This window comes from Castanea sativa, chromosome 1 (assembly GCF_040712315.1).
Source record: "Castanea sativa cultivar Marrone di Chiusa Pesio chromosome 1, ASM4071231v1".
NCBI lineage: Eukaryota > Viridiplantae > Streptophyta > Magnoliopsida > Fagales > Fagaceae > Castanea > Castanea sativa.
Window position 1 is genome coordinate 30,440,030 of NC_134013.1, and position 22,690 is coordinate 30,462,719.

The 22,690-nt window shown below is 34.5% G+C and overlaps 1 protein-coding gene and 1 long non-coding RNA gene across 5 annotated transcripts; one reads left to right on the top strand and one right to left on the bottom strand.

Annotated features, from left to right (window-relative positions):
• Window positions 1-3,807: 3,807 nt before the first annotated feature.
• On the bottom strand, window positions 3,808-8,002 carry LOC142625555 (protein trichome birefringence-like 23). Its single transcript, XM_075799221.1, has 3 exons — window positions 7,356-8,002; window positions 6,300-6,589; window positions 3,808-4,935 (listed from the first exon to the last, which is right to left on the bottom strand). Exons 1-3 carry the CDS (start codon window positions 7,684-7,686, stop codon window positions 4,162-4,164), a joined length of 1,395 nt encoding a protein of 464 aa, XP_075655336.1. The 5' UTR covers window positions 7,687-8,002; the 3' UTR covers window positions 3,808-4,161.
• A 7,062-nt stretch (window positions 8,003-15,064) lies between these two features.
• On the top strand, window positions 15,065-18,285 carry LOC142644275 (uncharacterized). Of its 4 annotated transcripts, none has more exons than XR_012845937.1 (4): window positions 15,065-15,231; window positions 15,318-15,361; window positions 15,694-15,931; window positions 17,778-18,285. It is a non-coding gene; the product is annotated as an uncharacterized LOC142644275 (long non-coding RNA). The 4 variants fall into 4 exon arrangements; XR_012845935.1 differs by having other exon boundaries at window positions 15,070-15,231; window positions 15,708-15,931; window positions 17,778-18,282; XR_012845936.1 differs by having other exon boundaries at window positions 15,068-15,361; window positions 17,778-18,283.
• Window positions 18,286-22,690: the final 4,405 nt, after the last annotated feature.

Below are 22,690 nucleotides of genomic sequence, written 5' to 3' on the forward strand. Positions count from 1 at the left end.
TACAATATACCACAAAAAGTCCATAAAACTTTGAAAATTCATTGATGAAAGTAAGTGAGAAAATTGAGTAAAGCCCCAAGTTCCCCAAGCTTTAGGACATTTCATTGACACATGAAACAGAGACTCAGCATACAGCCCACACTCCTCACATAAATCAACAACAATTACATGCCACTTGACTAAATTAGTTTTTGTTAGCAAAATATCTTTGGCTGCTCTCCAAACAAAATGTCTAGCCTCATTAAGGACTTGAAACTTCCACAATTTTTTCCAAAAGGCACACAAGTTGCCTCCATCTAAAACAGAGCCACCCACATTAGCTTAGCTTCCTACATCTCCAAAGCAATCTTATAAGCACTCCTAACTGAAAAAATTCCATTAGCTGTCTCAGACCAGATTTGTTTATCAACAGGCAGACGATTACTTAAAGATTCCCTCAAAAATTTCAACCTCAAAAGGAAGAAAAACCTGATTGAGAATATCCACATCCCATGACTTCTTTTCCACACCAATAAGATCACTCACCATAGAGACCCGTGAACATGAATTTCTAGGAGAAATAATTTGATGTGAAGAAGAAAATCCATTTATCATCCTATATCCTAATACACTGACCATTACCCATACGCCATCGAACTCCTCTTTCCACATTCCCCTTGGCCAAATGGATGCTTCTCCAAATAAAAGAAGGCTTACTCCCTAAAGATGCATGTAGAAAATCACAATCTGGAAAATATCTTGCTTTGAAGACTTTATGCACCAATGAATTCTGACCCACTTGAAGTCGCCAACCTTGCTTTGCTAATAGAGCCAAATTAAATGGTTTTAAAAGTTTGAACCCCATTCCTCCACATGACTTAGGCACACACAATTTCTCCCAACTTAACCATGCCATTTTCTTTTCATCCTTCTTTTGACCCCACCAAAAGTTCCGTATCATACTAGTCAATTCATCACAAAGGGAATTAAGAATACGAAAGCAGCTCATAGCATAAGTTGGAATAGCTTATGCAACAGCCTTAATCAACACTTCTTTCCCAGCCTTTGAAAACAACTTTTCTTTTCATCCTGCTAACTTTTTTGCCAATTTTTCTTTAATATCATTGAAGGCATGTTTCTTCTTCCTACCCACCAAAGAAGGTAAACCAAGATATCTCTCATGTTGTTTAATAATTTGAGCCCCAAATCTTATCTTTATCTCCTCTTTGACATCATTCTCAGTATTACTACTGAAAAACAGTGAAGTCTTAGCCCTATTCAATTGTTGTCCCGAAGCCTTCTCATAAACTTTTAGTACATGCTGCAATGAATCATATTTAGCCAAAGAAACTGGGAAACTGGGGCAGTAATTCTTACCAAAGAAAGATGGGAATTTGAAAATTTAAACATTAGTCTATGATAAGGAGTTACTAAGAGCCTGTTTGGTTTAGAGGAGGTTTGAGTGATATGATCCAAAACTCATAACTGAGTTATCAAAAGACATGAGACCCACACAATTTTTTTGTTTGGCTTGATTTTCACAAACTCATAACTCACAAATTTTGAGTTAGAGTGATGGAAACACAAAACAAGAATCCAGTGTTTTCAAAAACTGATATACATAACTCAGTGGCACCATTATAAATTTTCGACCTCTGTGGAGCCCACAGCTTTTGTGTTGTCTTGTCAACTCAGACTTGTTTGATATTACTGTTGCAAATCTAGGCAAGACCATTTCTCTTTCTCGCTTCCCTCAAAATATTTTAGCCAAAATTTTCCCCCCTTTCTCACTTCCCTCTCTCCATTTTCCTTTTCTCTTCTCTTTGGATTGGCTAATGGTGATGGTGGTGGTATGGGCTACAAATGGGTTTTGCGTGGGGGTTGTGGCTGAGTCTAGGGTTGGTGTGGAGGAGGCTTGAAGGCGACGACAGCCATGGGAGGTGGATTGCTGTTGGCCGGGTATTAATTTCTGGGTCATTTCAGTCATGGATGGCCCTAAGTCGTGGATCGTGGAGGCTGATATTGGCTGGGTTGGGTTTGAACTGATGTTAGCTGGGTTTGAACCGGTGGTGGGTCTTGCTTTGGTGTGGGTTTTGCTTCGATTGGTTGTTGGCTGGGTTTGAATCAGTGATGGGTTTTGCTTCGATTGGGTGTTGGTTGGGTTTTGCTTCGGTGATGGGTTTTGCTTTGATTGCTTCAATGGGTTTTGCTTCGGTTTTGGCAATGGTGATTCAATGGTGGCTTGTGTTGGTTCAGTGGTGGGTTTGTGGTTTAGTGGTGGCTGGTGTTTCAATGGTGGAAGTGGGTGGTTCCACAGTGACTTAGTGGGAGAAGTAAAGTAGAAGTTTTTTGGTTAATGAGACGCAAGTAGCAACAGTAGGCAACACTCAATAGTGTCAATGGTGGGGTCTACGGTTTTGAAAAGTTGTAGAGATATGTAACTGAGAACTAAGTCCAAACATGTGTTTTGTAATTTTTGAGTAATGGTGAGGTTTGAGTAGGGAGTTATAAGTTATGGATTTTGAAAATTGAGTTATGAAAACTCAACTATCTCTAAACCAAACGGGCCCTAAGTTACTAACTTCAGATTCAAATAGAATTGGAAGGATTAAAGAAAGAAGGAAAAAAAACTTTCCGTAATTATTGCATTAGCCTAGGCTGTAAACAAAAAACGGCGGTTATTGCACATAGATGATAGATGAGGAGGATCTATGACTTTGAAATATTATGGTTCGTTGCATAGTGAAAAGGATTTGGATTGTGAGAACCAAATTATGGCTTAATTATACTCAAAAAAATTTATGGCTTAATTAATAATTTGCATAAATAACAGCCATAAATGAAGAAATTATTTTTTGGACATATTGTGAAAAATAATAATAATAACAATAACAGCCATAAATGAAGAAATTATTTGCTAGCATTCAAATTGTATCATATACCTACGTCATTACCTTTTTTCCCCAAAGGGTTAAAATTACACAATGCAAGTTGGATTTCTCTAAAAAAATTATTCACCCCAAAGATCACATCAGCTATACCTATCTGTCTTTCCACTCAATAAGATGGTGCAATGTGGTCCTCCCCTAAATAATATTGTGCAACATATGACAATTTACTGAATTAAATCCTAGTCGACATAATTTTTTTTTTAAGGAAAAAAAAAAGCTTTCACCTTTACCTTCACAAATCAATCACAATTTCCAACTCCACTGACACAAACCTAGATGCACCGAACAAATAGAGAGAGAAATGCCTATGCCGTTATCTAATTGGAGTTGGGGATGGTGGTGCTGGAGCCACCAAGGCACCAACGGTGAGGGTGAACATGAAGGTTTTTTATTTTTTATGACTAGGTTGGTAACTAGAAATCTGACTCAGTAAATTCTCACACATGGCCCTTTATGAGTGGGAAAACTACATGGTAATATTACTATTGTGGTCATTGTGAATAATTTCTCGCTTCTTCCCCCTCTTTTTGAAATTTTTAGTGCACTTGTTGTAGTACACTCTTTTCTCACATAAAAGTGAACAGTGAACTCCATTTGTGGATTTCATACATATAATTGATCCTTATGTGAGAGAATGTGTAATACATGATATTTAGGATAATTTCTCAAAAAGAGGGGGATTCAGAATTGAAGCTACAAATTTACATATCCAATTGCTCCAAACGTCCAATCTGTACATAACATGATTTAAACATTCAATATGCTTAATGACCATAATGGTTCCATATCCCATAGGGATCGGGACTTGGCAGCCACCGATTTGTACTAAAAATACACATTCTTTGTATGTTCTTTGCACTGCTATGGAGCTCTTAACTTCAGATGCAATTAAATTTTACTATTGAATTTGTGATTATAAAACAATGTCAATTATAAATAACAATGCAAGTTACAATTAACCCCGTCTTCTTTTCGTTTCCTCCGATACAATTCACATTGAAGATAAATTCCGCTGACAGGGCTGGTTGACACCAAACAGATTACCTGAGGGAAAGACGAGTAGATGACATTACAGGAATACCTGAAAGGCCAATCTTATCAAACACCGGGCGGGAAATTGGGAATGTATCACTTGTTCTCAACTCCTGCAAGAATAATTCTCATATCCAATATTTTTCAAAACCTGAAATGGAGAACATATGTTTCATGCATCAAAACTATGGTTAAATAATTAGCCATTTACAACCATCTCCATAATCACATCATTCCAAGAGTCTATTGGCCCAGGTAAGCACCAATGCAAACAGTCATTCTGAACTGTTGCGTTTCTGTCCTTTGCATAAGGATAAAACTCTCTATATGGACCTGGATGCCCATCAGGCCGCAAAAGTGAAAGCATAGTTAGGTCAAGAAGTTTAAGTTTCACCCCGTTTTCAGAAGCTTTAAGTGCTGCCTTCTCAAACTCCTCTAGCTCTACCTTACGCAGAATCCTATTTAAGTCCTTCAGTTCCATCTCACCTTCTTTAACTGGTGCTGTTCTGAGGCAATTCCCTCCACTAGACCACTCCCCATTCTCAAAGTGATCTGGCGTGGATGTCCTAAAAAATATCAGGCCCTTGTGATTGGACGATACTATGAAGTCCAATACAAACCGGAGGGATTTCTGATAAGCAAAATCAAATCCCAATTCTGTCAAATTTCTTTTAGGACAGTAATGACAGCCCAACACTGTGTCATTCTCATGATAGATTGCAGATTTTAGAAACCATTTCCCACTTGAAATTATCATGTAATCCAAATTCTGGAATTGATCAGTCCACTTCTTGTCAAGTTTGTCGAGATACAGCTCAACTTCAGATGTCGAAACACCATTAAAGTCCTCAAAAATATCTGATTTTACAAGGAAGGGGGACCAAATAACTGAGATAGTAAAGTTGTAAGAGGGAAACTGCCATCTTTTGGACCTATAATCTTCATCATGGTAAACTTGAACAGCTTGTTCTACCTGAAGGACATAATAATTCAATTGCACAGGTCAGACAATCCTCTAGTGCCATTTTTTGAAAACAATAAAATCTCCCACATCATGCTGCCTAACAACTATCGTCACCCATAATGAAGGCACTCAGCAAATCAACATAAAGTCATAAACGACACTTGAAACTTTATTTATTTAATCAAAATATAAATGAAAGTCTCTACACCAATTCTAGAAAAACTGACAAAACAAAACTAATAATTAATAACCATCAAATTCACAAGAAAGAATTTGAAATTTAAAAAATTAAAATAGAAAATAAATAAAAAACATAATCAATAACATCTGCAAATGGACAAAGTGGGATTCATACAGGTCAAGAGTTACCAGCAATTGAGCCTGCATGAATGCAATGTTTAGCAGCTTCATTTAATGCCATTCAGTAAAATTAGGTAAATCCATTTGGATACTGCACATCAACAAATAGAAATGCAAAATAGTGTTGTTGTGGATTGAAGCAGTGGTATCTTCACGCCTATTTTATTATGATCTTGCACTACAAAAATACAGAATGCACAATGAAGGATGACTTTTCTCATTCTATTTCAGTAATAAATCACAGAAATCTTCAGGTACTAAAATCTTGGATTTGAACGAGGGAAATGGAAATGTTGTTAATAAGCCACAGATGAAGGATGAGCTTATAGGAATTGAACTTCATGTATTACCAACACACACACACACACAAGAGGAAATGTGGTTGGAAACTTCTAAGTTCTAACACTCCTTAGAGTCTCCTTAATTAGAATAAAAAATTCATTGACAACCATTTCTATATCAGAATCCCTACTTTCTAAAATATAGTATATTCATATTACCACCAGGATGTCTTGTGTGCATGTGTTATTACAACTCTGAGAGTATGCTTTCAACAACTCATGATGATTCCTCAGATTCATTGATGTGAGTACTTCAAAGAAACAAAAGCATCAACAGTGTGACAAACAACTGCTATATAAAATACATTTATAATGCCTCTAAACTGGTACAAACCTACAAAGATAGTCATAGTGCAGAAGCCAAATTCTTGAATTGGCTTGAGGACTAAAAGTAGTAATCATCATCTAATAGCAAAAAAGTTTCATTAGGATCGCAATTATGCTAAATAAAAATTTTACATGTATAAGTAATCAATTTTTCTGTATGGTGGGATTACCTTCCTCCTATGATTTACAAATAATAAATGATGTCAGTGCTTGGGAAAGGGTAGAGAATCACACAAATCATAATTGAAGAAAAAAAAAATAAGTATGGAGAACAGGACCCACTCACTTCATGTCCAATAACCCAAATTCAACACTCAAATATGCTACAACAATCTTAACAAGTACCTGTGAGAGCATGCAGAGCAATGACTGGACATGGTTGCGAGATATTGAATCACCAATTAGTGCCCATGTTTTGTCCCTCATCGCCTCAAGAAATCTCTCCGGATTAAAAGGAGGTAACTCACAATCTCTTGGATTCCACCTCCAGTATAGGTACCCTGTATCTGGCCGCCCATTAGTAATGCAATTCTGATGACTTTCAATCAATGAGCAGCTCTGATTAGTGTACGTAGGACCTGATGGGTTAGGTATCCAATCCCCAGTAAGAAGATCACATTTTTCTTCAAAATTTTCTGCAACAAGATTTGACTTCCATTCAGTACAAAATGGACAATACCACTATAAAGAGAATCAACAAAATCTTGATGTGGAAAATTTCATGAAAACTAATAAGTAACAAATAGTAGTAGACTACAGACTACACTAGATCAATGAATCATGCAGTACAATAATAATAAGCAACATACAAATTAGAGCAAAACCCATTAAAATTTCCAGTAAAACCATCACACTTCTATGCGTGATTTAAAAACTTTAAATCAGCCAACTTTAATTAATTAAACACTTCTAAAAGAACCACCAAAATCCACAAAACCATTTATGGTCCATAGATCTCAAACCAATCTCAAGTGTCCATCTCAACACCACACTGTTCAAGAACAGAAAGTTTTTATTTTTCTAGTGCATCCAATGCTAAAATCCAAAAAAAAAAAATGTAAAAAGAACAAAAAAAATTACAAAGCCCAATAAATTTTTTCAGTAACACCATCACAGTTCTATGCATAAGTTAGAATCAACCAATGAGAATTAAGTCATTAACTACACACTTCTAAAAGAACTAAAAAAACTCCACAAAAAACATTTATGGTCCATAGATCTCATACCCATCTCAATTATTATTTTCTAAATCTGAGTGAAGTTCTCAAAAAAAATTATTATTTTCTACACTACACTTTTGAAGAATAGTAAGCTTTGATTTATATAGTGCATTCAATGCTAAGACCCAAAGAAAATGTAAAAACAACAAAAACCCAATAAAGATTAGCTGGATTCGATTACCTTTTGGAAGCACCTGATCTTCATTTTCTTGAACTTGCAAATAAACAGGTGGGTTTGGGTTTGGGTTTGGATTTGCATTTGGATTTGGATTTGGAATTGGAATTGGAACCTCAGTTTTCTCTTGTAAGATGGGAGAAACAGATTTTGGGTATGGGTCTGGACTTGGATTTGGAACCACACTTTTCTGGACAATAGGGGTTTGTTCTAAGATGGGAGAAACTGTTGTGGAACGAAAGAAAACAAGACGAAAAGCAAAACCCATTAACAGAATGACAACCACAAACTTCAGAAGCATATGGTTCTGCTTGTTTCGAAACCAATTGAGCTTCATTTTTCTACCCACTGAAAGACTTGGACTGTGCTGGTTCAAGTTTCTTTCTTTGAAGCTTGCTTTTAACAATAATAGTATTTTGAGTAAAAATTCTTGAATATGAGCAAGGAATAACTAATAAGGATGGTATTGATTGGAGAATAGATTCAAGTGACCGACATTGAAGTACGATATAAAAATAAATGTATACGCCGTGATAAATAAAAATTGCCGTGATTGTTGGGAACAGACAAGTTTCAATCTCAAGCTGGAAAATACGAGGAGATTATTAGTTTAAAAGGAGAAAATTTGGGTTTGCGTGGCACTTGTAGTTCTTACTAGTCGGTGGACATACGTTGGTGTGTATATATATATATATATATATATATATATATACACACACAATGGCGGAGCCAGAGGGGGGGGGCGAGGGGGGCACCTGCAGCCCATGACTCCTTTTTTTTTTTTTTTTTTTTTTAACTAGTAGTCACATAGAGGAAAAAAAAAAAAGATTTCTACACATTGAAACTTGAAAGTGACTAAACCACTTATTTCACTATTTTTTTTATTTTATATCATTATTTACACTATTTTTACTATTTATTATACTTTTCACAGCATTTTATCTTTAAATGATGCTAGAAATATTACAAATTTTACTATTTATGTCTTACAAATTGGCATGTCACCAATCACAAAAAATAATTTTAAACATTTATTCATTATATATTTTTAAGTAACACTAATCATATTTTTACTCCATCAATTTGTAAATCTTTTAGTGACTATGAATTGGTTGTTTTTGTTTATTTATTTTAATAATATGAAATATATTCATATTTGCTTACAATCATTTATTTATTTTGTTATTATTGTTAATTAATGTTTTTTAGATAAATTTCACTTTTAATATTGTCTTTTAATTTTGCTCCTTCTAGACAAAAATCCTAGCTCCGCCACTATATATATATATATATATATATATATATATATATATATATATATATATATTGATGGGAGAAATGAGGCTATCTTTGTTTCTATGTTGACTCTGTTTTGGAAATTTTTTTTTTTTTTTTCATTTTCATTTTCTTATGTTCCATAAGTAAGCTTAAAATGAATTGAAAATTTTATTAACTTGCCTTAAAAAGTTTAGTGTGAAATAGGGTTATTTTCCTTATTTAACTTCATGAGAGATAAATAAAAAATAAAAAAAAATTTGAGAAATAACTCTATCTCATAACAAACTAAATAAAGAAAGTTAAGAAGAATTTTCTTTTAACCCATTTTTTCTACTACTACCAAAGATAGAAAAAATGCAAAGAGAATATGTACTTTTAAAGGTTAAAAAGTAAAGAAATTATACGCAAATAAAAAATAAATAAATAAACTACATATATAACCATTTTGAATATGACAAAACTTAGGAATATTTTCTTTATATGTTGTATAAGGTTTCTATTTTTTTTTTTTTCGTTTTATAATTCGATTGTTGGGTGAGTAGATTTGAACATTAGACGTCTCCTTTTAAAACAATAATAGGTACTAATTGAACACTTGAACGACAAACAAAGCTCTCTTTCTCAACCAAAAAAAAAAAAACTACAAAGCTCTTGGTAGGTTCCCTAATTAATCACACACATAAGTACATTGAATTTAATTTTCCTTGAAAAAGATAACAAGGTTTGTGATTTATTGATAAATGCAATCATATGTTTGAATTTAATTGATTGAAAAATGCTATGTCCACAGCATTTTCTTAATAATTTCACAATAAATCATAAATGACAAGTTGTTATTAGTTGTTACCAGTGAGTAAAAAAGTAATTTCAATGATGAATTTAAATTATAACCAACAACAACTTATCACTTATGATTTGTGTTTAAAAATGTTGTAGATAACACTTCTCCTATTGGAAGCGTAACATACTACACTCACTATAAGAAAATCAAGCTATTGCGGCGTTTGCAAAAACTGCCGCTATATGTCACATATTGTTGCGCTTTTTTGGCCCGCCGCAATAAATCTAGCCTTTTGCGGCGCACTACAACGGCGCTATATAAACCGCTGCAATATACGTGCTTTAGCAGCATTAGACATAGACATAGCGGCGCTCCATAAACCCGCCGTAATAAATATACCCTTTTAAGGCATACTACAGCGGTGGTATATAAAACCACCACAATATATAAGTTTTAGCGGCATTTCTGTTACTTATAGCGGTGGGTTGGATGACTGCCGCAATAGAACTTTTAATTGCCAGCATCTAGTCCAATGTATCCCTCTGTTGTTTTGGCCTAAGCGCTATTTTGGCTTTTTATTTCCCTCCTCTTTTCATTTTCCAATGTATCCCTCTATTGTTAGCTCTAAGAAAAAACCCTCTCTCTCTCTCTCTCTCTCTCTCTCTATATATATATATATAAGCATTTTCATCACCAGTCCTTTACCACTGATCACCACTAACATCCTTCACTAGTACTGCTAGAAAGATTTCCCGACTGTCATCAGCTACCATCACCACCACCGGCAGTAACCAAAAATATATATTTTAAAAATTTCACTGGTCAAATTTTTTCCCTTTTTTTTTTCCTTGCCCTTGCCTAAACCAATCACTTTAGCATCCACCCTTTTCATTTCTCATCCATTTGTCTCCCTCTCAAAAAAATAAAATAAAATAAATAAACACGCTCTCTCTCACTCTCAAAATCTCTCGTCACTCTCAAAACCCAGTGATCAATCTTCCCACCACACATACCACGCATCCTCACTACCACAGTTATAAAATTGGATTAATCAATTTTTTGTTTCTTTTCTTGCATTTTCTTAGCAACTAAACACCAAAACCCATTAAGAACAAAACCCAACAAACACCAAAACATCTCAAATCCAAAACGCCAAAACCCATTGAGACCAAAACCAAGCAATCAACAAACCCACCCCACGACTCACCATCGTACCCAACTAACCACCACTTCCACAACCACCAACCACCACCACCACCATGGAGGGACGAGGCAAAAAGAGAGAGATTAATCGAGAGAGAGAGAAAGAGAGAGAGAGAGAGAGAGAGAGAGAGAGAGAGAAACCCATTAAAAGAGAGACATTTATTTGAGCAAAAGAAAGAGTGAAGCACCAATCTTTAAGAGAGAGAGAGACATCGATCTAAGCGAGAAAGAGACCCACTAGTTTGAGAGAGAGAGAGAGAGAGAGAGAGAGAGAGAGAGAGAGAGAATGATCTGTGAGAGGATAAGTTTGAGACATTTGAGTCTGATTTTTTGTTTCTTTTCTTGCATTTCTTAGCAACCAAGCACCAAAACACATTGAGAACAAAACCTAGCAAACACCAAAACATCTCAAATCCAAAACACCAAAACTCATTGAGACCAAAACCAAGCAATCAACAAACCCACCCCATGACTCACCACTGGACCTAACTGACCACCACTTCCACAACCACCAACCACCACCATTATGGAGGGATGAGGCAAAAAGAGAGAGATCCATCAAGAGAGAGACCCATTAAAGAGAGAAATTTATTTGAACAAAAGAAAGAGTGAAGCACCAATCTTTGAGAGAGAGACATTGATCTGAGCGAGAGAAAGACGCACCAATTTGAGAGAGAGAGAGAGAGAGAGAGAGAGAGAGAGAGAGAGAGAAATTGATCTAAGAGAGGAGAAGTTTGAGACATTTGGGTCTAATTTTGAGCAAAATTGAGACATAGAAAAAACGGATTGATGAGGGATGAGGGATGAGCGAAGAGCAAAGAGCAAAGAGCAAAGATGGTAGTGCTCGGTCATGGAGTTAAAGAGAGATCTAGTGGTGGCGATGTGATGAGCGAAGGTGGCGGTGCTCAGTCATGGAGTTAGAGAGAGATCTAATATTTTTGGAAAAGTTAGAGAAAGGAAGGATTGAGAATGTCTTAGAAGAGTTGGAAAACCGGTTTAAGAAGAAGGTTATAAAGCTAAAGTTTTCTTTTGAGTGTGTGATTGTGTAAGAAAATGCTTAATAAAATGTTATTTTGATAAATTGTTATTGATTTAAGAATATGAGTTATATTTTGGGAAGAACACAAAGAATATAAACATGTTCTTCCAAAAAATTAATAATAATGAAAGGAATAAAAAAAATTAATTTAATTATCTTATTTTATTTTTAAAAAATTTAGAAATTAATTTTTTTTAATTTTTATTTGATTTATTCTTTATTTAAATGCTAACATGGAATTTTTCTGTTGCAACATTTTTATAATTTTGTTGCAATAGTTATTATGTGGGGAGTAAAAGGGTCCAAATGGGCATATGGGCCTTTGGGCTGTAACATGGAGGGCCGACCTGCTCCAGGGTTAAACTCTATGAGTCGGCCCATACGCCGAGGGTCTGAGGATATAGCCGAGGACGAGATTCTCCTCGGAAAAGCCCTAGAGAATTCAAAGTTTCATTATGAAGGTAAAAACACAACTCTGGAGAGACCAGTGGTTAAAAGGGGACATCCTGAATCTTCTAGATGCACCAGTATTAAAGAAAATATCAAGAATAAAGGCTGCCACATCCGCATTAAAGGCTCTGCACCTACCTCCCTGGCCGCATTAATGGGGAGGTGACCCCTGAACAGTGAGGTGGAAACTTCTAGTCACAGTTCAAAAAGTATCAGGGAAGGAAGTATAAAAGGGGGGTAAAGGCCAAAGAAAAGGGGGACCGGGAAATTAAGAACTTGTAATTTTGAAGGAAGAAAGAGAAATAATAAAGAAGTAGTCCTCGGCTCGAATCCGAGGAGATCCATTTGTCATTATCATTCGTTGTTTACTTGTGTTTGCTTATAAAAGTCTGTTACCAAGCTCCCAGCATTTCTAACCTAGGTTTCAAGTCCACACTCTACAAATCTTATTGTTTAAGGCTCATTGGGCCTGAGCCCGTGATTGTCTTTGGGTCCAGATGCAATTGTGCACTTACATATTAGACAAAACATTTTTTTTATTCTAAAAGTTAAATTTTCCCAATATTTTTTTATCCTTCCCACACCAAATTTCCCACACATAAACTTTTTTTCCCCAAATTTTCATTCGGATCTTAATTGTTTGATGCTCAATACCATTTTTATAATTATGTTTATTTATTTTTAATCATTTTCAACAACTAGGCTTTGAATATAAATAAAATAGTAAGCACATATTGCACGTGGTTTCTAACATTGTCTAGAAAGATTGGTGTCTACTGTCTAGTTGATTTACATAACATTTAATTTGTCTAATCTTGTGAATTCTTTTTTTCCCTCTGACTCTTAGAGCATTCACACCAGTTCGTTTAAAATTTTCTGTCTATTTTACACTAAAAACCTACTTTTTCTATTTTAAAGCATCACTGTTACAAAACACTCACATCAATTTATCTATTATATACACTTTTTTATTAAAATAATATTTTTCCTCATTTTTTTTACTATTTCCCACTTACCCTACTTAACCCATAAAGTATCTTTCTCACTTTCCCCTATCCGACTCACTCCACTCACGAGACTATTCTAGAGTCTTCCATTTCACTCCTCTCTATTCTAAACTCTTCTCTGAAATTTCAATCCAAGCAAGGAGCACGGTGAGAAGAACGCCAATCCAAGCACGACAAGAAGCACGTCAATCCAAGCACGGCGAGAAACACGTCAATCCAAGCACGACAACAAGCACTCCAATCTGAAACTCCGATCCAAGCACGGCGAGAAGAACGCCGATCCAAGCACAGCGAGAAACACGCCGATCCAAGCTCTCCAATCTGAAATTCCAATCCAAGCACGACAAGAAGAACGCCGATCCAAGCACGGCGAGAAACATGTCAATCCAAGCACGATAATAAGAACACCGATCCAAGCACGATGAGAAGAACGCCGATCCGCCACAAGCGCCAATCCACTCTCTCTGTCTCTGTTGGTGTGTCCGTCTGTGGGTGTGTTTAGTTTTGTGGTGTCTGTGGTTGATTTTTTTGTTGATTTTGTGGTTGATTTTTTATTTTTTCTGTTGGAGTGTGTATATCAGAGGAAGAAGCAGATCATGAGGGAGTTGGTTTTGCAGTTAGAGAATAGAGAGAAAAAAAAGGCGCAAAATTAGAAATTATCAAAATAATGTATAAAAGAGCTACAGTAATCGTGTATATATACACAGTTACTGTAGCTCATGGAAATATTTGCACAACTTTACACAGCTTTACACCCACTGATGTGGGTGTTTTTTTGCCCAAAATGTGTAAAATGAGAGAGTTTTTGTATTTTAGAAGAGTTTCCACCAACTGATGTGGATGCTCTTAAGGTCCGTTTAGTTGGAAGAGTGGAAAAGTGGGAGGATGAAAAATTATGAGATGATGGAAAAAGTGAGAGGATAGAAAATATTTGGTTTTCCCTCTTATGTATTTGATTGGAGGGGTGGAAAAGTGGGAGGGTGAAAAACTCTTTTGTTTGGTTAGAGAGAAAAATGGAATGATAAAAAATGTAATTTATATAAATTAACTATTATACTATTGTTACATAATACGTAAAAAAATAAATTTATTTATACAAATAATATAAAATTTACCACATCATACATATATGGAAAATGTATTATTTATACTTCCTGCCTCGATATGTTAATCTTAAATTTTACATACACGAATTGACCACAGGAAATACTGTTCAGTGACAAACAATCTAATATGAAACTGTAAAGTTATAATTAATAATGTGAAACTGTTTCTTCACAAAATGTGCAGTGCCTGTTAAGTGCAGTCAACGTAAATCCTTCCTCTGCCTGAAAAATGGAATATTTATACTTCATAGATCTTAATTTTTAGTGCTCACTTATAATTATAATCAAATAAATAATGGAAGCTAATTTTTTCTCTAACTTCTGTTATTAATGAATTGGTACCAAAAAAAGCCACAATGTTCATTAATAAGTGCATCATAAAATTAAGATCTAAAACTCCCCAAGAGGCTCCTTCGATGTGATGAATAAATATCAAAATAGTGTTATTTGTATATAGTACACAATTGGGGCTGATTTGTGGGCAACAGTTGTTCAAAGGACTTCCACTTGTTCAAACGTGGTCAGCAACCTTTTGTGGGCAACAGTTTCTTCACCTGGGCAACATTCTTCACTTGGGAAAATAATCAAAAAACACTAAACGAATGAGGAAGAAACAAACAAACCCAGACCCTTGGCAGTAGATAAACGAATGAAAACAAAAATCATACGAAATAAAAAAATGAGGACAATAAACTAGACGTTGCTCTGCTGATTAAACAAGGCAAAAAAAAAAAAAAAAGTAATAAATGAGAAGAGGCAAAAGTCAGGTAAAGTGAGGGGTATTTAGGTAAAATAAATTTCTTAGCCCTTTTCCCCCCTCATTTTTCTCTCAATTCGGAGGATAAAAAAATGGATTCAGAGGAAAATTTTCTCCTCAGTTGTCTGTCTCTCCTATTTTCTTCGTCAACCAAACAATAGAAAACAACATTTTCCTCCGTCTATTTTCCATCCTCCATCTCCCCCCCCTCCAAATTTTGCCACCGCCGCCGCCGTCGTCGACCTCCAATCTTGCCATTAGGTGCGGCTTTTGCTCTCCCTCATTGCTACTTCTTCTGCTCTTGGTGTAATTATTTTGTCTTTCTTATTTTTGTGGATTTATCATAGGAAGTTCTCACACAAATCCCATAAAAGAAGTGCTCAGAGCTTAGGTACATCTTTTTGCCTTATTCTTCTTTTACTTAACCATTTGTGATGTTTAATTAATTTGCATCAATTTTTTGAGATGGTCTGACTCTAAGATTCTTTGTTTTGTTTTGTTGGGTTTTATATTTTTAAGTTATTGAGAAGGGACTTGCCTTAGATCCATTTTTTAATAAATTCAGCTCCATTAAAATGGTCGGTAAGAAAGGATCTGTTCCATTGATTGAGTATAAGTATAAGCTACTAGAAAAAGCAACGGTTATATAATTTTAGATTTGAATTTTTATGTTAGATATAAAAAAGAATTAATAATAATGAAAATGAAAATGAAAATTTTAAGGGTTGGTTAAGTAGGCACATATGGATCGTGTGGTGGGAGGCCTTCGATTAGGCAGGAAGAGAAGTGGTGGTTGCCTTGTCCCAAAGTACCACAGGATGGGTTGTCAGAGGATGCCAGGAGGAGGTTGCAATAGTGCAGTGACTGTGCAAATCAGATATTGAAGGCGGCTTTGGCAAATAATGGTAGTGTGCTGGCTGAGATGGAGATCCCCAATGCTTACTTGGATACCTTGCCCAAGGTACAGGTTTCTATTTCTATGCCGATTGACTTATAGTGTTAAACATGATAGTATGACACAGCTGAAGACTAAAGATGCTATCACATGGTCATTAGTTTTCTTTCTATGTTATCCTACTGGTTGAAATGGTAGCAAACTAAAGGAGATTTAGGTGCTTGTGGACATGTGGTCTTAGAAGAATGCTAATCCTAGATGGGAAACATTTGATTTTTTATGGTGCTATATCCCTACTAGACACTAGGCAAGAGTTTGGAAAGTAGTTGACAATTAAATGTGAGGTTATCTATTTTCTTCGTATATCAATGTCCCTTGGCAATCCTGTTGGATTTGTCATCATATAATGTCCCTTAAAATTGGTGAACCTTTGATTTTAAAGTTTGATTACCAAATGGCTATTGATCTTGGAGAAACGTCTTCCTTGCATGACTATGTTGTTCACTTGTTTGTTGTTGGTGTTGCATGCTTTAATGGTGTCAGTTAAGTTTTAAATCTCATTTAAAGAAAGCTAAAGATATCATATATTGCATAATTTATGAGACTATATCTTTGACGTAAATTGTAGCTACCTGCAATGTATCAAATACTTACCAAATAAAAAAGTTACCAGCAGTGTAATGAATGCTGGGGTAGTGGGGACTAGAGTGTTTAAAGAATGTGGTTTTGCACTTGCTCTAGGACTTATTTTTCTTTTGGCAAAAGATAGCTGAGCCTTCTGAAAGTGAAGGATCAAATGTCTGCACTCCATTCCTAATAGAGTGACTAAATTTTACGCTTGTCATCAACCTATAGAAACCCTCCTACTTTTTTCAGGTATGGGACTGGATGTGAATAAAATATATAACACTCAGCACAAATATAGCTGGAGTTGATCAGATGACTGGATTGTTTATGAAAAATAAAGAAGCGTAAGTATCAGACCATTTAGCTATACCCATTGGTCTAGGATTCTAGTCAGTTGTGGTATTTGTCACATTATGTCTATGCTGGAACCCAATAATTGACTATTCCACTTAGTATAAGATTAGTCAAATCTAAATGTGTTTTTCTTTTCTATGTGCATCTTGGAATTGTTAATCGTTGTTGGTTTCTTTCTTCTTACACTTGGTTGTTAGCAGGCCATACATTGAAGCATATTTTAATTTCCAAGATTTGTGGTAAGGAGTAGGAGTAAAACTCAAAATTGGAGACAATTGAACAATGAAGCTACTAGCTATAACCCTAAAATTCTTCCTAAATTAAACCAATGGGTCCACAAAACAAACAGCTTCACCCCTACCAGAAAAAAGAAAAACCCAAACAAGGCTATAAGGGATTCTTTTCTATTTTCATGAGAACCACAAAATTTTTCAATGTTTAACATACCTACTCTATTTAGAGGAGTTTTTTTTTTTTTTATGAGTAAATTAATCTCATTCTCATAGTGAACACTATTAGTTGTTGCTTAAATGCTTTTCAATTTTGCCAAATTGTAATTTTGTGACTTTGCTAATAATCAAAGAAGTTTATGTAAGGTATATATCAATTGTTTGTGAGGTCATGATAGAATGGCCAATCATTGGTGTTGTAGTAAATAGAGAGAGGCTAAACTTAAACTTACTTTTTAGTGGAATGAATAACCCAAACTTATTGAAGTATAACCAAATATTATTCCAAGCTAGAATTACGATGTTTTAGAGCATTATCATTGGATGCATGTTTGTGCACTGCTCCAAATATATATATTTCAAAATTTTAATAATGACAATACTTGCAATTTATTATTTTTGAAATATTCTTCTTGGTCTTCTGACTTGGATCTAGATATTGGATACTGTATAATGTCGTGTTTGTTTCTCATGCTTTACAGCACCATGATTCAGAACATGATTAAAGAAGGAATTATTGTTCCCTCGGAGGTAACCATTATGCTTCTCCAACGAGCAATGCAAGAAAATGGAAATGACAAATTTCTAATGCTAAAGTTGTGCTTTCATCCCCAGATTGATGCTGGAAGGCCTGTTGAAGAGGTTTTTGAGTTGGTTAAAGCAGTATTTAACCTTAAAGATGAGAAGGTAAAGTGCCGTTGTTATGCTTTGTAGGGGGTTTTTTCAAAATAGACTTTGTTTTGGAAGGAATAAACTCACAAATTGAGTTTATCTATGCTGTAGAATGAGGGTTGTATTGTCTCAATAATTACATTAGTGTGCTTTTGTAATTATACTTATTGAATAGAGTGGTCTGAGCTAAATTTAGCTTTAATGGCAGCTTAAAGTTTTTTAAGTTCTAGTTCACATAAAAATTAATATTTAAGGATGTGGGTTTAAGACTCTTCGGATGTATAACTTACCAATCAGAAAAATAATAATACTTTTGGCTGTTTAAATATACCTGGAGCCTATATGACTACGAATTTTTGTCACTGTGCTTCTCAACCTTTTGCATAATGCGGGTTTAAAGACCTTATAAGTTATTTTAGTTTATTTTCTTTTTGAGTTTGATAATGTAGTAGAGTTAGTTTCATGAAATCAATTCATCTCTGGTAATTAGAGGTTGTTGAATTGTTGGAGCACTGGAGTTTTTCTATTCACACCTTAAGTAGCTTGCCAGACTCTACGATGGGAGTGACAGTAAGAACCATTTACCTAGAGCATGAAAGCATCAATTTTTTTTTAAAAAATTTATATTACAGTAGTCTATGCAGCCATATTGGGACATAATGTAAAAGTAAAAAAAGAAAATTTTAATTTAAGCAAAACAATTGGCCTTGGTGGCTTGTAACATCATTGTAGTTTTGAATCAGAAATGACATTTTTGAGCCTTGTTGATACCACGGGGGCACCCCCGATGCATGCTTTGTATCTTAGAAAACAGAGAGGTTGTGGGGTTTAGCACTTTGACGTGAAGGCTGAAGAGGGAGTTGTATACTTGTATTGGGTTATAAATTGATAAATTCTAATATAATAATAAAACGTTAAAAAGAATTTAAAAAAGAAAAAAAAGAAAGAAAGGTGACGCGAAGGCTGGGGGGAGTTGTATACTTGTATTGAGGTTCTAAATTGATAAATTCTAATATTATAAAACATTAAAAAGTTTTTTTTTTTTACAAGTGACGTGGAAAATTAGAATTAAAAAAAAAAAAAGGTGACGTAAAGGCTGGGGGGGAGTTGTATACTTGTATTGGGGTTCTAAATTGATAAATTCTAATATTATAAAATGTTAAAAAATATTTTTTTAAAAAAATAAGAAAGGTGACGTGGAAAATTGTAGAGCTAGCAGAGGCTTTGGTTTTATATATATAGATTATGAAGAACCTGTTTGCCAATTGTCTTTGGACCAAATGGAATCTCACCCCCTTAAGTAATTTGTTAGTATATCAATTACATACTAATTGTAACTAAATTACAAGTCATCCAATTAGATTTTGAGAAGGGTTCTATTTAATTTGTTCCATTTTTTGCCTTGGTAATATTTTCTTATTATTCTATTCCATTTATACGCACTTATTGAGTAATCATAATTTGTATGTAAGATGTTCCTCCGGTCCAACAATCTCCAGCTCTCCAAAAATCATCAACTGCATCCCACCAACCAAGCAGCTTATAAGGTTTATGTTGGTGTTCGAGGACATTTTTGTGTACAAAAAACTACATTTAAACAACCGCATTTTTTGGAAATGTTGAAGGATTTGTTTAAATACTTTGGAACTTTGATTGTGGTATTAGCTTGGAACTTTGATGATGGTTATAGACAATGTTATGTATTTGATAATATAATTCTATGTTAATATAATGTTAGTTTAAAGACATTTGTGATATTGTCTTAGTGGATCTAAAATTATTACAGGTTATTTGTAATAGATATGTGGTTTTAGAACCCTAGAGGAAAAAAAAAATAACTTATAGCAGCGAGCAAAAACCGCTGCTGAAGAACTAAAATTATGATATAATTAAAGACCTATAGCGGCATTTATAGCCCGCTGCTAACGATTCACACATAAAACAGCAGGCGTAGCCACCACTAAAAGGTTCATAGGGTCTGTTGTACATGAAACCCTATAGCGGCGTTTATTGCTCACCGCTAAAAGGTCACTTGATCCAAATGGTAACTCCATATGGCGGCAGTTTTAAGCTCGCCGCAATCGACCTAATGCGCCGCTAAATGGCAGATCTATTGCGGCGCTTTTTGTTACTGCTGCAATAGATCTATAATGGCACCACAACAATGGCAAGAAGAACCACCGCAATAGCACCCGCTATTAAAGATCAAATGTACCTTAAGCGGCGCTTTTTTGGCAGTTTTGACCTACCACAATAGTACTTTTTTTTGTAGTGACTTAATGTTTTTTTCCTTTTCGTAGTTATATGAGAAATTAGTCCCAAAAATTTGGCAAGTGTATCTTTCTTTTGAATATCATGAGTTAAAGTTTATAGTTGAAAATTTTATGGTCTAGTTGGTAGGAGGATTTTTGTTTTTGTTTTCAAAATAGTCTAAAAACAATTTTCAAAAAATTAAACTTGAAACTAGTTTTCAGATAATAATTTTTATATTATACAAGTTTGACTCTCACTTTTAAAAACAATTTTCAAAATATGAAAAATAAAAAATAATTGTTTGAGAGGCCATTTCTATATTTGAGATTTAAAAAATATATATTAAAAAATAAGTAATCTGTAGAATCTGTAGATCATTTTTTTTTAATATAATGATAAGGGAATAGTGCTCATCATGTACATTTTTTAAATGATAAATGTAAGCGCACAATTTGTACCCGGACCCTTACGCTTGATGGGCTCAGGCCCAAATGGCCTTATACAATCAAATTTGTAGAGTGTGGGCTTGAAACCGGTCTTATGGATATTGGACTACAGATGGAAGACTAGATTACCACTTCACACACAATCAAAGAATGAAAATAGTGAGGAATCCTCCTCGGACGTAAGCCGAGGAAGTCTTATATTGCTATTCTTTCTTTGAATAATAAACTAAAATTGAAGGTCAAGTATACAATATTCTCTTTCTCTCTTTTCTTTTTTGTTCCCCCCCTCCTCCTCATTTCTGATGCCCTTTCCTTTCCTTTTATATCATTCTTCTTCTTCCCTTTATCCTCCACGTGTATCACAAATTACCCTGTTAGATACTTGTCACATCCATCACCTTCTTGATATCTTCAAACAATAACTGGAAGGCTGAACGTTACTGTTCAGAAGTCATTTCCCTATTAATGCGGCCAGGGAGGTCGGTGCAGGGCCTTCAATGCGGTGGTAGCAGCCTTTTCCCTAAATATTTCTCATACGTTCTTCCTCTCTATAACTATATGAAACACATCTTTACCCACCAAATTTTCCGTAATTTCCTCCCCAAACACCATGGCGTGTCATACGATCTTTATTTGACTTGTCCAAGGAGATGCCACTCCTCGGACAACCTCACCAATCTTTATGGCACGAATTGGCTTGTGAGCCCCAAAGTCTCTGCTCAGACAGGCTCACATCACCAAATCAAACCCAAAGCCCAAATCCGTGTTTTGACCATTTTACCCCCACAATAAATTTTAAGTTTAAAGTGTGAGAATTCTTTTTGTGATAAAGATAAATTCCTTAATTTAAGAGATAAAAAAGTTTGGACAAAAATGTGGGGTCTACTATTTTCAATTTATTTACAATTATGTTATTAAAAATATTTTTTGTATCCTGAAAACACCCATTTAACCATATTCAAAATCCTATTCTAAACCAGGAAAATAGGATATAGTTTTTTGAAAAATGTATTTAGAAAATATTAGCCAAACAATAAATTCAAGTGTGAGACCTATCATTTTATGGATTGCAAAACAAAAATCTATATCTAAATACTCTTACCAAACAATCCCTTAGCATTCTTTAACTTGTTGTCTTAGAACTTTCATAAGGTGACTCTTTATTAAAACAACAAAACTTAGTTATGATTTGTTCAATGTTGTACGTTAGATTTTCCAATTAAATTTAATCAAAATGATTGTATCGATCAATGAGCCACATAAATGAATTTAATTTTCCTTGGGAAAACAAAACATATTTTGTGTTATATTGGTCAATGTAATTATATGGTCGAATTTAATTGAAGAATATAAGATACAACACCTAAAAAATTGTAAACAACTGCCATAAATGGAACATGTTAAAAATAATAAATATACAAAATTTAAGGTTTTTCATATGGATTATGTTATGCTCCTAGAGCAATTGTTAATATATCATATTAGGAAAGTTAACATAATTTTTATGGAAAATATAAAAAGCTGTCAATGAAATTAATTGTTTTATCATTTTCTCATAAAATATTTCTAAAAATAGTTTCTAAACCAATGCCTTAGGACATTCTTTAACATTTTCCTTTTATTTATTTATTTATTTAGAAACAAACACATACACATGTGAGAGGGAGAGAGAGAGAGAATGAGATTCTAACCCAAAACCAATAAAGGGAACATGTTAAAAATAATAAATATACAAAATTTAAGGGTTTTTTTTTTATAAAAAAATTTAGAAACAAGTAAGACACACATGATGAGAGAATAAGATTCTAACACAAAAGCTTACAAACTCCATTAAAAAGACTTAGGGCCCGTTTGTTTAGGCGTTTACATTGCACAAAACGGCAGTTTCGCAAATCGTGATTCAGGGATTGCATTTGGCTAGGCGATATCTGCGGGATTGCGTTTTCAATTCCGCAGATTTTCGCGATTCCGAAAACGAAAATTTCTACTGCTTTTTCAGAATCGCGCGTTGGGACGATTTGGTT

What these genes read in the sequence shown, in the direction of transcription:
- LOC142625555 (XM_075799221.1), bottom strand. Translation starts at nt 7,686, where the DNA reads ATGAAGCTCAATTGGTTTCGAAACAAGCAGAACCATATGCTTCTGAAG. An exon ending in AGATCAGGTGCTTCCAAAAG is followed by an intron (nt 6,590 to 7,355) that starts GTAATCGAATCC and finishes ATCTTGTTGCAG; the next exon opens with AAAATTTTGAAGAAAAATGT. An exon ending in TGCTCTGCATGCTCTCACAG is followed by an intron (nt 4,936 to 6,299) that starts GTACTTGTTAAG and finishes TATGTCCTTCAG; the next exon opens with GTAGAACAAGCTGTTCAAGT.